Source organism: Poeciliopsis prolifica, unplaced genomic scaffold, assembly GCF_027474105.1.
Source record: "Poeciliopsis prolifica strain line A6 unplaced genomic scaffold, Auburn_PproV2 SCAFFOLD115, whole genome shotgun sequence".
NCBI lineage: Eukaryota > Metazoa > Chordata > Actinopteri > Cyprinodontiformes > Poeciliidae > Poeciliopsis > Poeciliopsis prolifica.
Window position 1 is genome coordinate 325,412 of NW_026562490.1, and position 18,502 is coordinate 343,913.

The 18,502-nt window shown below is 39.5% G+C and overlaps 1 protein-coding gene across 9 annotated transcripts in view; it reads left to right on the forward strand.

Moving 5' to 3' along the window:
• The window catches only part of LOC129354663 (epidermal growth factor receptor substrate 15-like 1), a 126,524-nt gene that overhangs the window by 62,222 nt on the left and 45,800 nt on the right, over window positions 1-18,502 (forward strand). For all 9 annotated transcript variants that reach the window (XR_008605176.1, XM_055024137.1, XM_055024134.1 and 6 more), the window contains 3 exons: window positions 145-301; window positions 5,970-6,032; window positions 13,724-13,809. Coding sequence is in view for 8 of the 9 variants with exons in the window: in XM_055024137.1 (XP_054880112.1) it covers window positions 145-301; window positions 5,970-6,032; window positions 13,724-13,809 (306 nt within the window). In the remaining variant the exon portion in view is untranslated. The remainder of the gene's footprint in view (window positions 1-144; window positions 302-5,969; window positions 6,033-13,723; window positions 13,810-18,502) is intronic.

Below are 18,502 nucleotides of genomic sequence, written 5' to 3' on the forward strand. Positions count from 1 at the left end.
AACCCAAACTTCCACAATGACACAAATTGCACCTGAAGTAACTGGAATCACTTGGGTGATCCTTGTTATTTTCTGTTGGCATGCACAGCAATTCTGAGTAAAATAAATGTAATTTTGTTAGCTATGTATTCTTCTGCTCTGCAGGTCTTTGGCAGATACAAGACAGATAGGCAAACTGAACAGGGAGCAGTTTGCCCTTGCGATGCATCTCATCCATCAGAAAGTAGGCAAGGGTATTGACCCACCCCAAGTCCTCACTGTTGACATGATACCTCCATCAGAGAGAGGAACTCCCATACCTGTAAGTAAATAACACTAAATTTTCATCTGATTCTATTCTAAGTAAAGTTAGCCTCAAAAATCTACCTTAAAATGTGCTAATTTTAGTACCAAATATTGTAAACATCAACTCCAACAAGAGTATGAAAACATTCATGTTAAAACCAATCAGTAATAGGATACATCAATTTGCTATATTTTGAGGAGGGCTGCACAGTGGTGCAGTTGGTAGCACTGTTGCCTTGCAGCACGAAGGTCGTGGGTTCGATTCCTGGCCCAGGGTCTTTCTACATGGAGTGTGCATGCGTGGGTTCCCTCCAGGCACTCCGGCTTCCTACCACAAAAAAGCCCCCAAAACATGGCTGTCAGGTTAATTGGTCTCTATAAATTAAACAATCAAGCAGAGTGTGTCTGCTTGATTGTTTGTCCTGTTAGCTCTGTGTTGCCCTGCGACAAATTGGTGCCCTGTCCACGGTGACCCTGCCTCTCGCCCGATCCATTAGCTGGAGACAGGCACCAGCACCTCCTGACTCCAATAGAGACAAGGGTGTACAATGGATTGATGGATAGTCTGAGGCTTTAATAGTGTTTATATCCCAGGCCAGGACATCCATGATATGAACTCCCAGGAAACAGAAGTTTGACAACTTCTCCACTGGCTCGTCGGAGATGAGTAGTGGTTGACTGTCTCCTTTACTTGTACTAAAATCCATGAGACCCTTGGTCTTTGTCCTGTTAAGAATGAAGTTGTTGTCTGTGTATCATGCTGTGAGTCACTCCATAGCATGGGGTGGATGAAACTGCCTTCAGGCACACTCAATCCCCCCTCCCCTCCGAGACAAGAACCACTACAGTTGTGTAATCTGCAAATTTAAGAAGGGTGGTACTGTGATGGACTGAAACACAATCGTGTGTACAGCGTAAAGAGCAGAGGGCTCAGCACACAGCCCTGGGGAGAGCCAGTGCTGATAGCTGAAGAGGTATGGAGGCCCAGTCTGACTTTTTGTTTGCTATTCATCAGGAAGTCCTGAATACAGCAACAGGTGGAAGAGGGCATTCCTAGGTCTGACAGTTTGCACACCAGTCTGTCAGGGAGGATGGTACTGAAAGGCAGAGCTGAATTCAATGGAAGAGGATGCGTGACTCTTCCGGTACTCCAGGTGGGAAAATACAGCATGCAGGAAAGTGGCAGCAGCATCTCAGTCGACCTGTTAGCTCTGTTAGCAAACTGGTGTGTGTCAAAGGTGCGAGAAATGAACGGCAAGATGTGACTCATCAATGGGTGAGAGCCACTGGTTGGCAGTCGTTCAGGCAGGTGATAGGTGATTTGTTTAGGATTGTGACCTGAGACAGGGACCGATTAAAGATCTTCCTAAAGACCCTGGAATGCTCTGGGAGCCTAAAAAGCTGTTAAAGAGCCTCATTATTTAAATGCTGCAATTACCAAAGTATTGTGCACACACACAAAAATGGCCATCAATGGTGTAGCACTACAAATACTCGTTGGGTGCCTGTTGACATTCTGTGATCCAATTCACAATGCCCTGCCACGATCCGGTCCTCCTCGCTCACTAACTGGCTGCCACCGTGTCCATCTGGCCCTCGGCTGCCGCAGTCCGCAGCCTGGTGCTTCAGCTCTGTAGCACTAATCTAGCTTACAGACACTTTACTAGCCCTTAGCAGCTCCAACTGTTTCAGTCTGCTTTGCCCCCAATTGCGCTTTGTGGTGTCATCATCACAAAGTCCAAAAAGAGGAAGGACAGTACTAGCCAGTTAATAGTGCACTAGTTCAGTATTAATCCGTTGCTGCTTTATTATGACATGCTGAACAGCTGACGTTGTACCTGTTGTACTATGCAAAGTCAATCCCAAGGGTCTTCTTTGGAGTCCAAATTGAGAATTTATTCTATTCAGATGAAACCAGTTGTGAACAATACACAGCAACAGCATTAACAATGACTCTGTCACAGTGGTCAAAAACTTGTATGCCCTTATGGGCTCAAGACCTGCCGTCCCTTGGCTCATATACTTGAGGCCGCAGCTCCATCTAGTGACCAAACACCCAAAAATACACATATTTGGCTCTTACAGTTTTGTTTTAATAAGATATATTTGAGATTCTCACAACAAATGCATACACATTTGCTAGTTATAGCATTGATGACTATAACTACTACATGAATGCTTGGTATCATACCCAGGGCATACAGCAATCCATGCCAGCTGCATTGACTAACAGGAGTGAATGCTACAAGTCATGCTGGGCTTCCTTAGAAAATTTTTAATCTATTTATAATATTTAATGGAGTATACTGGGCTGTTTGGGTTGTTCATCTAGGCCTACTGAGTCTGTCTATGAGTGGTGTCCATATTTTTGATTTGACTGCTGAAGGAGGAACAGCTCATCCTGCTCTCTCTCGTCCTTACTGATAATTCTGCCTGTGAATTATTTTTAAAGTGAGTTTTTATAGTTATATTTACATTATTGACATCTTAACTGGATCACTCCAAACCTAAGGACTGGGGGATTTTCTTACTTTTATTAGGCCCGAGCAGCTAAGCGCTGCGAAGGCCTATTGCTTTCCTACTGTTTCTTATTATTACGATTCTCCCTCCAAATGAATTGGCTTTTTGGGGGAGCGGCGCTTGGCTGCGAGGGCCGTTCGAGGCTGCTTGCAGCTTTAATTTTTAGCTTACTTTTCTGTACCTCCAAGTTAAACCAGAGCAAACTGCCTCCGGCTGACCCCAGGGACATGAGCAGTATTTTACGACTTCAGTCTATAGAAATGAAGATTAAAAAACTGCTGGAGGTGAACTTTGAGATCAACGCTACCTATGGAAATGAGACAACCCTTCCTCAAATCAGCGGAGATTGTGCGCCCTGCACCGAGCAGCTCACCCTGGAATGCTCTGGGTGCCAAGCCGAAACGGGAGTCTCGCATTGCGGATCTGTTGAGACGACTATCAGGGAGAACCCCGTACCTGGACGAATCAGCGTGGCCGTCTCTGAGCCGAAACCGCCTTCTACTTCAACGCCTGCTCTGCCAAAGAAAGATAAATAAGCAGCTGCAACCAAAACACCTCCACCGACCCCGCTGACCCGCTCCCAGGGACAAAGCAACCAGCACGAGCCTCAAAACATTCTGACTCTGTCGGAATCCCACAAAAAAAATGATTTTCTACACTCCAGCCTGAGCCTCTGAGTGAAACTTCGCCTTCAAATATCAACAGTGAGGCAAGACCAACACATCCATCCCCCAAAGCTCCAAAGGACAAATGGACCACCAGGAATACAAAAGGTATCCCAAAAGTGCTTATTGTTGGAGATGAGGCAGTAAAGGGAATCAGTGACGTTTGCAATCCCAGGAAAACAAGAGTGATGTACAATATTTTCCTGGTGATCAAAAAAAAATTCAAAAAATATTCCAAAAAATATTCCAAAACTGTATCTGATTTAACCAACAAACTGCTCTCTGTAACCACTGATCAGCCAGATATTGAGACTTTAGTTGTGCATGGTGGAGCCAACGATCTGGCAAAGCAAAAGTCTGAGATTCTGAAAAAGCACTTTAATATTCTTCTGAACACTATAGGAAAATTAAAAATGAAGTTATTTCTCAGTGGTCCAATTCCATCACCTCAAAGGGGAGCCGAAAAATACTCCAAGCTGGTCTCGATAAACAAATGGCTGATTAAAAGCTGCTTTACCAGCTCAGTGATCTTCATGATAACCTCTGGATCTATTGGCAGAGCTTTCACCTTTTTGGAAAAGGAGGACGCAATCTTAATAAACACGCAAACCTTTTTTATTTTATCAACAAGGACAGCGACGGGATCACGCTTCAGAAGAACAGGCTCAAGGATGTCTGACTAGGATGGAGTCCGCCCCATATCAGGAGCATAATATTCCAAAACAAGCTGATAAATCAACTTGAGACGGCGTGACTGCTTCCCTTTCTCCTTCCCCCCTCCTTCTTATATATTGGATAGTTGAAAAAAGATGAACATTGATTTTAATATGAACATGTTTTCATATTAAGATGTTTGATAATAATTTATCTTCATTAATAAAAAATAAACACATGTTTTTTGTAACTCTGACGGGGTGTGCATAAAACTGACATGACAATGTAATAAACATGACAAAACACCTGTCAACATGAGTAAGTCTTCATGAATATTTATGACTGTTATGAAGTGGACCTAAAGAGGAACGATCTAAAATCAATGCACAGCTTCAGTTATTACAACTAAAAACCAGCGATCAGCCCGAAACCTGGGAGTAGTGATGACCTCTGACCTGAACCTTGCGAGCCACATAAAGACAGTTACAAAGTCGGCCTTCTATCACCTGAAGAACATCTCCAGGATTAGAGGACTAATGACTCAGCCAGATCTAGAGAAACTCATCCATGCGTTTATCTTTAGTCGCATTGATTATTGTAACAGCGTCTTCACAGGCATGTCCAACAAATCAATCATCCAGCTGCAGCTGATCCAGAAGCTGCTGCTCCTGTTCTCACTAAAACCAGGAAGATAGAGACATAACAGCAGTTTTAAAGTCCCTCCACTGGCTCCCTGTAGCTCAAAGAATAGATTTTAAAATACTGTTGTTAGTTTATAAATCACTGAATGGTTTAGCACCACAATACATCAAAGATCTGCTGTTGTTGTATCAACCTTCCAGACTCTCAGGTTCTGGTTCTGGTTCTGCTCTGCATCCCCAGAACCAGAACCAAGAGAGGAGAAGCAGCTTTCAGCATCTATGCACCAAAAATTTGGAACAAACTTCCAGAAAACTGTAAAACAGTAGAAACCCTGACTTCCTTTAAATCTCAACTAAAAACACACCTGTTTAGAATTGTATTTGAAATGTAATATGTAACAATGTATTGTTTATTCATGATGCATGACTTTGTGTTCTTGTGTTTATGATGTAAAGCACTTTGAAATTCCTTGCTGCTGAAATGTGCTCTACAAATAAAATTTGATTGATTGATTGATTGATTTTATTCCTCACTGTTATACTGTAGGGTGTATGTTAGATTTTACAGTAGGGTAATTCTCAAAAGGCCATTATACTAGTCAGTCAATTGTTAGGAAATATAATATCCAGAATGGCCAGATGGCCTTCCTTGCACCATGTGTACTTATTACTGTCATTTTGGTGTTCTGTGTGTTACAAGTAATGTCCACTGTAGCTGGCAAAATGTAGTGAAATGGTCTTAATTCTACACATTAACCAATCAGAGGTTACATCACCCTGTACGTCTCAAAAAACTTCTCAGTCTGTGCACATTTTCAAAACATATGCGTGTACACTACAAGATCTAAATTACATTTATTACAGGCAGAAGAACCTAACTCTAACCTACCCCCTCTGTGTTGGCATAATGTGGAGCCTGTGCAGTATTTTAAATTGAGTCTTTCTGTGCACATTGCATATCAGTTTTTGCATGTTAGTATTTTTTTAGACTGATGCCAAAGTGTGGTTCTCAATATGCCATTTGCCATTATCTATGATCACAACAACAGTCTTAATTTGCCCCAAGATTCTCATAGACATGAGAGATACATTTCTAATAAGGATGTCTTCTAGAAACATTTTTATGTATAAAACTTCTTGTATTTGTTTAGTATGTCAGTAACAATATCTTTTTTTTCTCTCTCCTTTTCTTTTTTGGCTCCAGTCAATGTCTGGATATCTGACTCCAATAGGATCAGAGATGGTTGCTCTGTCAGAAATCAGAAGGGTGAGTTTTGTCAGGCTCTTCTGTATATTTTGCCTCTTTGTTTCATAACTATGTAACAAAGTTAAGCACAAACTTAAATCTACCTTGGAAGGTTTAGGTAAGGTTTAGATTCAAAATTACTTCAAGCAAGAATTACTTGCTTGATTAAAAAAAAAACCCAAAAGTATTCCCTTTGCAGTTACTAATATAATTGGCAATATAGCAGTTTCCTTAAAATAAGCATGTTTCCACTGATACTTTTACCATTTTTCTTTTTTTTTGATAATGAGATCCAAGTCTGTCATGCTTAAAGGCCCCCTTGCAGTTACTCCTTTCATAGACTGCTCCATCGAAATTTGGGTTACGTGTGCGCACACACATAAAAAAAATTCCCTTCTCACCCACCGCGGGTGGTTCTTATCCTCTGAGCTCGGGTCCTCTACCAGAGGCCTGGGAGCTTGAGGGTCCTGCGCAGTATCTTGGCTGTGCCAAGGACTGCACATTTCTGGACTGAGATGTCTGTGTTGTTCCTGGGATCTGTTGTAGCCACTGCTCCAGTTTGGGGGTTACTGCCCCGAGGGCCCCGATGACCACAGGCACCACTGTGGTCTTCACCTTCCAGGCCCTCTCCAGTTCTCCCTGAGGCCCTGGTATTTCTCCAGTTTCTCATGCTCCTTTTTCCTGATGTTGCAATCGCTGGTATTGCTACATCTACCACAACGGCTTTCCTCTGATGTTTATCCACTACGACAATGTCTGGTTGGTTCGCCATTACCATTTTGTCTGTCTGGATCTGGAAGTCCCACAGGATCTTAGCTCTGGCGTTCTCCACCACCTTTGGGGGTGTTTCCCACTTTGATCTCGGGGTTTCCAGTCCATTTTCTGCACAGATGTTTCTGTACACTATGCCTGCCACTTGGTTATGTTGTTCCATGTACGCTTTCCCTGCCAGTATCTTGCACCCTGCTGTGATGTGCTGGACTGTCTCAGGGGCCTCCTTGCACAACCTACACCTTGGGTCTTGTCTGGTGTGGTAGATCTGGGCCTCTATTGCTCTGGTGTTTAGGGCCTGTTCCTGGGCGGCCAGGATGAGGGCCTCTGTGCTGTCCTTGAGTCCAGCTTTTTCCAGCCATTGGTAGGATTTACTGATATCAGCCACTTGGGTTTATTTGCTGGTGGTACATCCCATGTAGGGGCTTGTCCTCCCATGATGGTATCTCTGGCACCTCAACCTCCGTTCCCTGTTGTCTGAGACATTCATTGAGCACATTGTCTGTTGAGGCTTTGTCCCTGATGTATTTATGGATCTTAGATGTTTCGTCCTGGATAACTCATTACTTAAGTCATCAGTCTTTCACCCGACAGGGCGGGGTTCGAATCCAGTCTGGGTCCTTAGGCAAGACCCTTCAAGCTACTGCCTACCTCATACCATAAGAGATACTAAGATGCATATCATGCCGGCTCAGATGTCGCCTGGCCAAACAAAGTCTGCGTCAGGTGTTGGGGAACCAGAACACCTTGATGACAAATGGGCTACTGGAACAAGACGGAAATGGGCGAGAGGTGAAAACCTGACCTGTTGGAATGCTACTACTCAATTAACCCTAATCAGAGAGGTTACATGCAAAGACTGCCACCATGGGAGAAGTGGAGCTGGTTGAGAAATATAAATACCTCAGTATTTAGTTTGTGGGACTAGAGTGAAGATGTAATAGAGAAGCTGTCTATCAGAAGGAACAGAGCAGACTGTTCTTCTTGAGGAAGTTAACATCCCTCAAGGTTTGCAGCAAGATGCTGGGCCCTTAGAAGATGATAATGCAAAGAAGGATTGTTCATCAAACCAAGAAAGTTATGGACAACCCTGACCTGACCTTCCTCTTCATAAGACAGTCTTGAGAAAACAGAGCATCTTCAGTCAGAGGCTTTTTCAGACAAGCTTAATTTCAACCAATATGCTTGTAAAAGACTTAAGGTAAACTCAATAAAGTCCATAAAAATACCTTAATGGCGGTAACAGCACCTCTCTTCTCATTAGGATGCACAAAGAAAACAGCAATACATGAGTTAAGAGGCTAATATTTTCATTTCAGGTTGCATTAAAAGTAAAAATTGAAAACTGGCTTAAAACCAGTCACTCAAGAGAAAACCTTCAGATACTGAGGGAAAGAAAACAACTCCAGGACTACTTATGATCAGAGGAAGCAGATTCATAGCTGCTACTGAGTGTTGATGTGAGGTTCTCGAGTGATTGGGTTCCTTTGAAGGGTCAGCAGTCGGACTCCACTCAATTAGAACAGATTTTTAGTTTGTATGACTTTGCTTGCTTATAATGCTCTGCTTTCACATCAACAGCTATTGTTATTTGTATTTGATTTAAAATCATTAAATTATTAATTAGATACAATTAATTATATACAATTGATAGAAATGAGTGGATTGTTTTTATATTTAATGGTGCAGAAAAAAATGTTTGTTTCTGCTAAGGAACTCAAGTCTATTTTTCTTTAATTGTGCTTCTAAATCACAAATAGCCCTAATTGTTATTGATGCAGATATCACTAGGTAGTAAAGAACAATTTCTTTTTTTATGTTTGTGTGTTTGACATCATTGGAAAGCTTAGACTTTCAGAATCTGTAAGTAATTCAAAATGCCCAACTAGACGTGTTCATGGCTTTGTTGTGGCCAGTCACATTTACCAAACAGCACTTGTTACGACCCGTCTAGGGGTCCAGGTCATAACACGAGTGATCCATCCTCTTCAGATCTCGAGCGACCAACACACACAAAATTAAACATTTTATAATGTTTTTTTATTGTAAAGAGATGTATTTTTTTGTAGACTGAACTGTTACAGCTAGAGGAGCAGATGTCTGCAGAGTGAGCTAAATGCCGAAAACAACAAACAAAAGAAACTATCTAAATGTTAACCAACTTACCTAATCGAAAATAAAGAAACCAAATAACAAAAACTTACCTCCCTAACTAAGAAAACAGGAGAAAACTAATGTAAACATAAATCTCTGTATATACACAAACTGACTAAAAAGATTTGATGTCTGGAGGGAATCCCACTCATTAGCTAAGGAGTTCACCTTTTTCTGTCACCCACATGGCGTTTACTCAAGAATTGATTATTTTTTCCTATTTAGAGCAGACAGACACACGGTCCTAGAGTGTAGTATTGGTACTAGGAATGTGTCGGACCACTCTGGGGTTTATTTGAAAATATATTTAGATTCCCACCCTAAGACAACAATATGGAGACTTAACACAGCTCTGCTGAATGATAACAAATTTGAGGAATTCATTAACAGGGAATTTACAGAACGTGTAGAATTTAATAACAGCGAAGAAATGTCTCCAAGTATATTATGGGATGTGGCAAAAGCAGTTCTGCATGGGAAAATTATAATGTGGGCATCAAGATAGAAAAAAGAAAAATCTGAACCTCACTAAACATCTAAACATTTTAGAGCAGCAATATATCCAAACCAAAAACCAAACTTTAATACAGCAAATAGCTGCAATAAAAGTGGACCTCAATGACAAAGTAATACTTAATCTCAAATATATTAAACAAACTTATGAAAATGGACTGCAAGCAAAAAAAACAAATTTGCCTTAAACAAAAATTAGACAGATCCAGCTTTAAAATTAAAAATCCCATTTCCAACCAGATGTGTTTCTCCCCAGACGAAAAACATAAATCATTTGAAATATATTACAGGAACTTATATAGTCAACCTGAATGAACAAACCTTCCCTCAGTAATGCAGTTTCTAGACTGTTTGGATCTTCCCTCAATTGGCAAGGAGCAAAATAAGTGGATATCTGCAGATATAACACCAGCAGAGGTCAACAAAGTCATTTCAAAATTGAAAGCAAGTAAGTCACCAGGAGGAGACGGGTTACCAGCTGAATGATATAACATTTTTAGGAGACCTATAACACCTTTGCTGTTAAACCGTTTTAATCATGTGCTTAAAGGAGGTGAGATTCCACCATCCTGGAAACAAGCGATAATATCCCTGATACCAAAAGCAGGAAAGGATAAAAATGAGTGTAGCTCATACAGGCCCATTTCGGTCTTGGACATTGATTATAAAATATTCACTTCAATAATTGTCAATAGACTATAAAATACTATCCCCGAACTGATCGATGCAGACCAGACAGGATTTATTAAAAATAGACGTACACAGGATAATGTGAGGCAAGCGTTACACTTGTTTGACATTATGAGCAGAAGTAATTTGAAATCTTTAGCAATCAGTTTTGGTGCTGAAAAAGCCTTTGATTGTGTACGATGAGAATATTTATATTTAGTTCTACAATGGTTTGGCTTTAATAATACAATCTTAATTTGTTTAAAATCATTATACGGCTCGCCAGTAGCCCGAACCAAAATAACTTGTGGCCTTTCAGGCACAATACCGCTGGAACGAGGATGCAGGCAAGGATGTCCTCTGAGCCCAATTCTCTGCACTTTTTATAGAACCACTAGCTCAATTAGAGAAGACCCAGAAATTAAAGGAATCATATTTAAAGGCAGAGAATACAAATCATGTCTATACGCTGATGACATCCTGGTGACTATCTGATCCAGATGCCAGTCTGCCTAACCTCATGTCCTGCCTCCACCAATTTGGACTCTATTCAGGTTATAAATTAAACAAGAACCATGAAATATTTAGATGTTAATATTACTAAAAACTTAGTCAAGTTAAAAATAACCTGGACAAATGGGCTCCCCTGATGCTCGATTTGTACATCGAATAGAAACGATTTAAAAATGATCATCTTTTCTCAACTGTTGTTCCTTTTTCAATCGCTATCAATAGAAATTCCTTCCAAGCAGATTAATAAGATTTCTATTTATATTTTATGACTACTTATTGTATTTTATTTTTATATTCTCTTGTTTTGTATGTTGTGTTGATGTGTATCTTGTGGACCATGAGTCTGTTGAATAAAGAAAGTAAGTAAGTAATGAGTGGAACCAGATCATCTCCAGGTTTATATGGCAGAACAAGAAACCAACTTACAATTACCAAGAGATAAAGGAGGAATGTCAGTCCCATGTTTGGAAAATTATTACAGAGCAGCACAACTGCAGCTCACTGGTGTGAAGAGGGGTCTGAGGCAAAATGGAAAGAACTAGAACTAAGTCAAATTCACATCCCTCTGCAGGCTTGCTGGGGGACAAACACCTCAAGACTATATATGCAGATGAGTTGTGTGTTTCCACAAAAGTTCCTCTCAGCATCTGGTTTAGAAAGTTTCAAAATCCACTTTATAGAAGAAAACTAGGTTATTAAGATGGGTTGAGCATGATAGGGACTTCATACCAGCACAACTTGATTCAAAATTCAACCAACTAACCAGAAAAGGCCTAAAGTCATACTGCGTGATTTCTTCTGGAACTGATCTAGAAAGTTTCCAACAACTGCAGGAAAAATGTGAACTTGACAAACGAGACTTTTTCAGATACTTGCAGCTCAGGCACCATTTTAATAAGAATATTAAAATATCAGAAAAAGATGATCAGGTCCTCATCAATATCTTTATTGATGCTTATAAAGGTAAATCTTATAAGAAGAGGCTGTCCACACTATGTGTGCTTAGAAAATATATAAAAACATCTACATTATATATCAAAAATACTGGGGAAAGGGAAGCAAGAATAACGCTGACGGAGGATGAGTGGCTGAACAAACAAACTCTACCACCACTAGCTCAGGTCACTGGAGGGAGTTTTTCATGGAAATATAATTAGGTTTTTTACAACACCCAAACGAACATTTTCTCAGACCAGCAGAGCTGAATCTGGCAATGTGATGGCTGACCACTTTCATATTTTCTATGCTGCCCATTCATTCCTATTGGCTAAAGGTAGCCAAAGAGATAAGGGAAATTCTTTTGAAATTGAACATGATCTTAAAACTATATATCTAAGCAATTTACCAATTGAACTCAATTCTGAGGATAAATACCTTCTAAAATCATTATTGCTAGCAGGAAAGAAATCAATAACAAAACAGTGGCTTAGTGGGAACTCTCTGCAGTTATGTGACTGCTCAGCCTCTGTTGAAGAAATTCATGAAATGGAAATGCTTACCTTCTCCATAAGACTTCAGGAAAACAAAATCCCAAATATTGGTTGAAATGGTTAATATATAGGAACTTGAAAGTAAGTTGATTATCATTTCTTTATTTTACGGCGTGGTAATTGGGGCTTAGTGCTGTGCGGTGTGGCAGGACCTGGTCATTCTGGATAAACCTCCCAACTCTTTGACTCTTTATGAAACTTTACTGTAACCTGTTCACCAAAAAGCTGTCTGTTTCAGTTTATTTTGATGCGACGTATTGCTGTCCCCCTGCCTTGGTGACCTCTGTTCTGAGTGCTGTTCAATGTCCGTCTGATTTTTTTTTTTCTTTTTTTCTTGTGGTGTAGTCTTTTGTCATGTTTAAAAATCTGATTAAAAATAAAGTATAAAAAAGAAAACTATGTGTCTGGAATGTCCGTATGATTTTTTTTTCTCTTTTTTTCCATTTAGTATTACTATGTTCTCTCCTTTCTCCTGTTACATTTTGTCATGTATAAAAATCCAATCAAAAATAAAGTCAAATAAATCTCACAAAGTGCCTATATAAAATATTGTCAAGTAAAACAGAAAACATTCATCCAAGGGTTGCATTAAAATAAACAATGTTAAGTTACTAAATCAAGATCACAGACAGATACAACCTGGCTCTGACTGGTTGTGTCTGACCCAGCAGAACACAGCGAGTAGAAAGAAGAGCTCAAAGTTTCTCTGTCCTCATACTATCTCATGTTAGAACATAGCAAAAGTTTTGGTAAAACTTTTTTTAAGCTACATGCTGCAGTTTCAAAAAGATGTTTAATGTTTTTAGAAAATACTGGCTGGTGGAAATTAAATGGCACTTTGTCTGTGAAATATTACTTCTTACTAAAGCGTAACGGCAGAGCAGAACCCAGTATCTTACATCGCTGGTCATCTAGCTCGGTGACTTCAATTATTTCCAGGTTATTTTCACTCTACTTGCTATCTGACCGCTCTGGATGTGTGTTTTCTGCATTGAGCCTCAATATAGCCGTATTCTGTAATGTGCTTGCTTTTTAAATATCATATTAAATTCATGGTGTTCATGTATTTTCATGTGCTTCACCCTGAGATATTTTTCCATCACAATCTTCAAACTTCCCATCACTCTCAGAGCATTTAAGTTCCACACAGAATTGCTTAGAATTTGCTGCCACCCGCTTGCACAGTGTCAAGGAAAAGCAGGCTGCAAAGTATGAGGTGATCTGTTTTTGTGACTAGCAACTAAAGACAGAAATACTGGGGATGAGTGACTATGTTTTAGGAAATTGCTTGAAATGGCAGGGCGCTGTGTTGCACCTTTAAAATAAAAGAACTTGAGTTGAAGATTTCAGTCTAATATTTTTCACAAATGTGGTTAAATTCATTGGTAGGACAAATGCGGTTCCTGCCTCTCTGTGACCATTTATTAATAAAAAGATATGTACTGCTTGTTTCCTGATGCATTAATATATATTCTCTATCTCTGTTTCTGTCCCTTAGTCTCTATATCGTTTACTGCCTCTTAATCATTTGGTTTTGTTTTATGATCAAAGTTGACTTTCCAAAGCTTCTTATGCCTTTCTTTTATTTTTCTGTGTTGACAGGACAGCTCTAGTTCAGTGGGTTCAGGGGAGTTCAGTGGCATCAAGGAGCTTGATGATATTAGTCAGGACATAGCCCAGTTGCACAGGTAAGTGGTACTATTAGCACAATATTAATAACTGCAAATCAAAATTATATCAAAAGACAAAGTTTTAATTCTTTATTTCCCTTTCCTTTTCTAATCAGTGTGGCGTTAATCGGCCCATTTCACAATTACATCAGACAACTTCTGTTCTTACTTGAAACAGTGTATCTGATTGCGGTGTGACTTTGCCTCGGGAAACCTGACTGAACAATTCACAGATACTCATTGTCTGCAGGATAGGAAGAAAGGTTAGACTAATAACAGTATTTATGTGTTAGATAGCCATTATTACCCATTGTCAATTCACCATTCTCTGTGTATAAAAGAAGCAGCTTCAGATCAGAGAGCAAGTCAGCTAGCAGGTGCTTTAGCCACAGTTAGGTAAAATATACACTGCTGCATGGTAATGCTGTAACGTTAAAAGTTTCTCCTTCTATATTAATGTAAAATCACTTACATCTTTCAACACATTGTTGTTTTCTTGTTGTTGAAAGAAAAGCATTTTAAATACTGACTTAAGTGCCATCTGCAAATAATTCACATATTCTGATGTGAGTTATAATTTCTCTGTTTGCTTTGTCAATAGTAGCCTACCTAACAACCTACCATATCTGGGGTGGTCTTGTTCCTCTTTCCATAGTAGGTTCAGCCATAGCGTGAAACAAAAATGTAATGGGACCTGCACTACAAAAGTACTTCTCTGTGGTTTGTTTTGGAGCAGCATGGGGGAATGGTGACCTCTGGATGATCAAAAACATAATTTTTAATATTGCAGAAACCAAAGCAGCACAAAAGAAAATTGTAATGGCATGATCCTGCACTAACGACGGATTAACCACTCAGACTGTTTGCTGCCATTTTACACCTGGGTGGGGTGTCAGGTTCAGTCACCTTACTGAACTCTGTATTTGGGGAAAACATTTCATTCACATTAGTGACTTTTATCTTACTCAGAATTTTGTAGCTAACAGCAGAAGGGTGGTTGCAAACATTATTTATATTCTTTATTGGAGTTGCCATCTTTCAGGACTTGAAATACGGGATGAGCTCCACTGCCAGAGTTTGACTTCTCAGAAGCTGGTGGAGTATTCGGTGTGTGAATCGAAACTACAGGATGCTCCAGCAGCACAGGGAAAGAACATTTATCTACCTAATTAAATTCCATTCTGCATTTTACGTGATGGGTAGCAACCCCTGTCTATACTATAAGAATCTGATCTAAATATGTTATACTTCCAAAACAAAGGTTATGTAATTTAGATAGCTAACACATTACTATTTTCCGAGCATATCAATTAATGGCTACAAAAGACAATACCACGTATCTTCATAGTGAAATTCTTCTCATTCAGAGAAGAATGAGAAGAATTTTTAAATATCATATCTCATTCAGAGAAGAATTTGTCCAATTTAGATCGTGTTGTTAAGAAAAGTTCTTTGAAAGTCGTAAAATATCTTCAAATTGTATTTGTAGATGTTTCCGTAGACCAGAGACTGCCTTAACTCTATCCTCCTGCATCAAGTTCCAACGAAGTTGTGGGACACTTCCGTTCTGACTCAATTTTACTAATCAACTTACTAATCATTCATGATTAGTAAATCATGAGTGATCTACTAATTTCTGACTCAATATAAATTATTGATGTTTTAGCTTCCTTTTTGATGTGCACTGTTGCAATATCACTCATGTGAAATAAGCCAATTACCACTGTTGTACATCTTAAGAAATACAATTTATAATTTTTTTTTTTTCAACTGTCATTGTGTTTACGATTACAGGCCTTATTTTATCAGTTTACTTGGAGCTGGAATGCTGACATTCTCCTTTAAACTTATATTAAATTGTATTAAGATTATTAAATGGAGCATTTCATCTTAACTTACTGAATCATCAGTCGATTCATAGGTTAGCGTCAATCCCGCAGTCAGCAGCCTTTGGAGATGCTGTAGATGATTGCAGACCTGGAAATTAGCAAATTTTATTCAGAACATTTACAAAATTTTATGCTTTGGAATGAAATTTTGTTCCAAAACTAAGGATGTCACAATCAGGATTTGTTAATTTTCTGTCCACTACTTTCTTGACGTTACATGCGTCTGTTAACTGTGTGCATATAGAACTGGAGGTTTGCAAAGAGAAAACATCTTCTTGCTTAGAAAAAGCTGAAGTTAATTAATTAATATGTTGACATCATGTCATGCCAATTTGTTATGAGACAGTTAATCTGTTAGAAGATCAATCTCCTCCACCTGCCCCCTGAGCTGCTATTACTGGCTAAAGTAAAGCAAAGTTCTGGCCAAAAACAACCAATCAGAACAAGGAGGAGGGTCTTAGTGCTAAATGTTCTAATGGTGGCAAAACAACTTATTGTTATGGCTAGCCACAGCACAGCACAGCACAGGGCAAGGGGAGGGAGGATGAGATTGTGATCTCATGTAGCATGTGTAGAGAGACACAATCTCTCCTCACTCTGATAGGTTGTTTCTAGATATCAGTGGGAGAAAGCAGATGAAATCAAAATTTCACATTATCTCTATACCATACCGTCACAACATAATAAAAGTTTTAACAAATATGTAAAAAAATATTTTTTTATAAAAGTTACATACTGCAGCTTTAATTTCACTTGGGATAGGGCAGGTCAGGAGGAATGTGAGTTAGAACTGCTGCTGACTGACTCAACTGTTGTTAAGTGTTGTAAAATGTACAGGTAGCAGTTAAATATATGAATAAGTTGGTAATTTTTCTTCCTCCGTTCATTAAATGCTAGTGAAATGGAGGCAAATGTCTGTAGTTGAGCTAACTATGCTAAATGGGTTAGGTTAGGTTAGTCAATGCACTCAACATTTCTCTCCAGAAGACTTTGTTAGTTTTGCTTGTACAAATGACTCAAAGTCTCTAACTGCTGTTTAGCTCCACTCACAAAGGTATAGATGTACCTACTGGATAATGACCAGAGCTACAATACGCTGTCCATCTGTCCGCCGCCTTCTGTCCGTCCATCTGCTCGCCCCCAGCACTCAACGGTACGCTAGCCCCCGCGACTCCAATGCTCACTCTTTAGTACGCTTTACCCCACTGGCTCTGACTAGCAGAAGATGATTAAATGTTTCCGGTATTCTCAGATCAAATTCATTCATTGTTTTATTTCTGAAGTTGAAGGTAGCAGCAGCTCCTACGGCCAACTCTATCATTTTCCTCTGTTTGGTCCTTCTCACCTTCATTACCTCTGTTGATTTCTACATTCTGATCGATGCACTTCTGTCCAATTTGAAAAGGCTTAGTAACATTACTCATTACTGTTTTGGCTGGAGGAGCCAGGCAGTTGGACCTATAGACATTATTTACCCATAATTCATTGCAGCTTGAACAACATGGCGACATCCCCATGAAAATACTTAATTAAAATAAACAACCTACAGTATCATTACTATATTGTTTTTACATCTAAAATAAATATTTCCCACATCAAGTCTATTCTTCGTGGATACTTTTAAAGATTGCTATTACTGTGCCCAACACCTGTTCACCCTGCTGCCATCAGGGAAGTGGTGTAGGATATTATGACAGTCATCATACAGCAACGGTGTCATTAGTCAGAGGCTTCTTCTGATTTCTGGCACTACTGACTGCTACTGGGGATCCTTCTGCCCCCAGCATTGCCATAAACAACAAATCTGATATGAGTTACGACAGCATTTAACTCCTTGACCTGCACTGGGACACCCATATGCTGTTTTTCCATTGTATTTTCTGGCCCTGAGATTTAAGGGTTTCAACTCTGCTGATGTCCATTATGACCCTTTTATTGGGCAGCCTAGAGCCCCCACTTTTTGTATATATATATTTATTCAGGATGCATATCCAACAAAATCCACATCTAATGTACAACATTTTTTCTTATCTTTTTTCCCCCCCTCTAAAAATAAAACCCCCCCACCTCCACCCCCCCACTCTCTTCATGTAGCAACACATATAGCAGTATTACATTTGGCACTACTCATTTTTTGAAAGGCCAGAGTTAAAAGAAAGAATACAACAAAATATTAGAAAGATCGAAACAAGACAGTAAAAATCAATACAGATCAATCTCTCAGGTCCAATCTAGTTAGGATGTCCAGGAAGGGAGTCCATATCTGGTCAAACTTCGCCAATGTCCCACATATCGAGCGGAGAATTTTTTCAGGAGTGCAGTATGACAACAGTTTGTTGATCCAATGCTTCTTGTTTGGAGGCTCCATAGTTTTCCAATTTTTAAGTATACATTTTTTTGCTGCGGATGACGTTAACAAAACAAAGTATTTCTTGCAAAAATTCAATTTCAAGGACCTAATATCTCCAAGTATCCAAATCCTGGGGTCAGGATCTAAAGGAAGCCCACAAACTGTTGATGTTATCAGTATTACATTATTCCAGTAGGTTTGCAAGTGTACACAATTCCAGAGCATATGAAGAAGATCGCCTACAGACGTCTTACACCTATGACATCTGTTAGTGATATTGGCATTCAGTTTATTCAACCGAGCCCCCACTTTTGATTGACACCACATTCCACCAAATGTTATGAAATGGCTTTTTCTGAGTCAATCATATCCTGACAGGCACAGAAGGAGCCAGCCCAGCCAAGTTCTAGAGCTAGCAACGACGCTATCCTGGGTGCTATCACTGCTCAGGGGGTGCAAGTTGCTAAGCTTT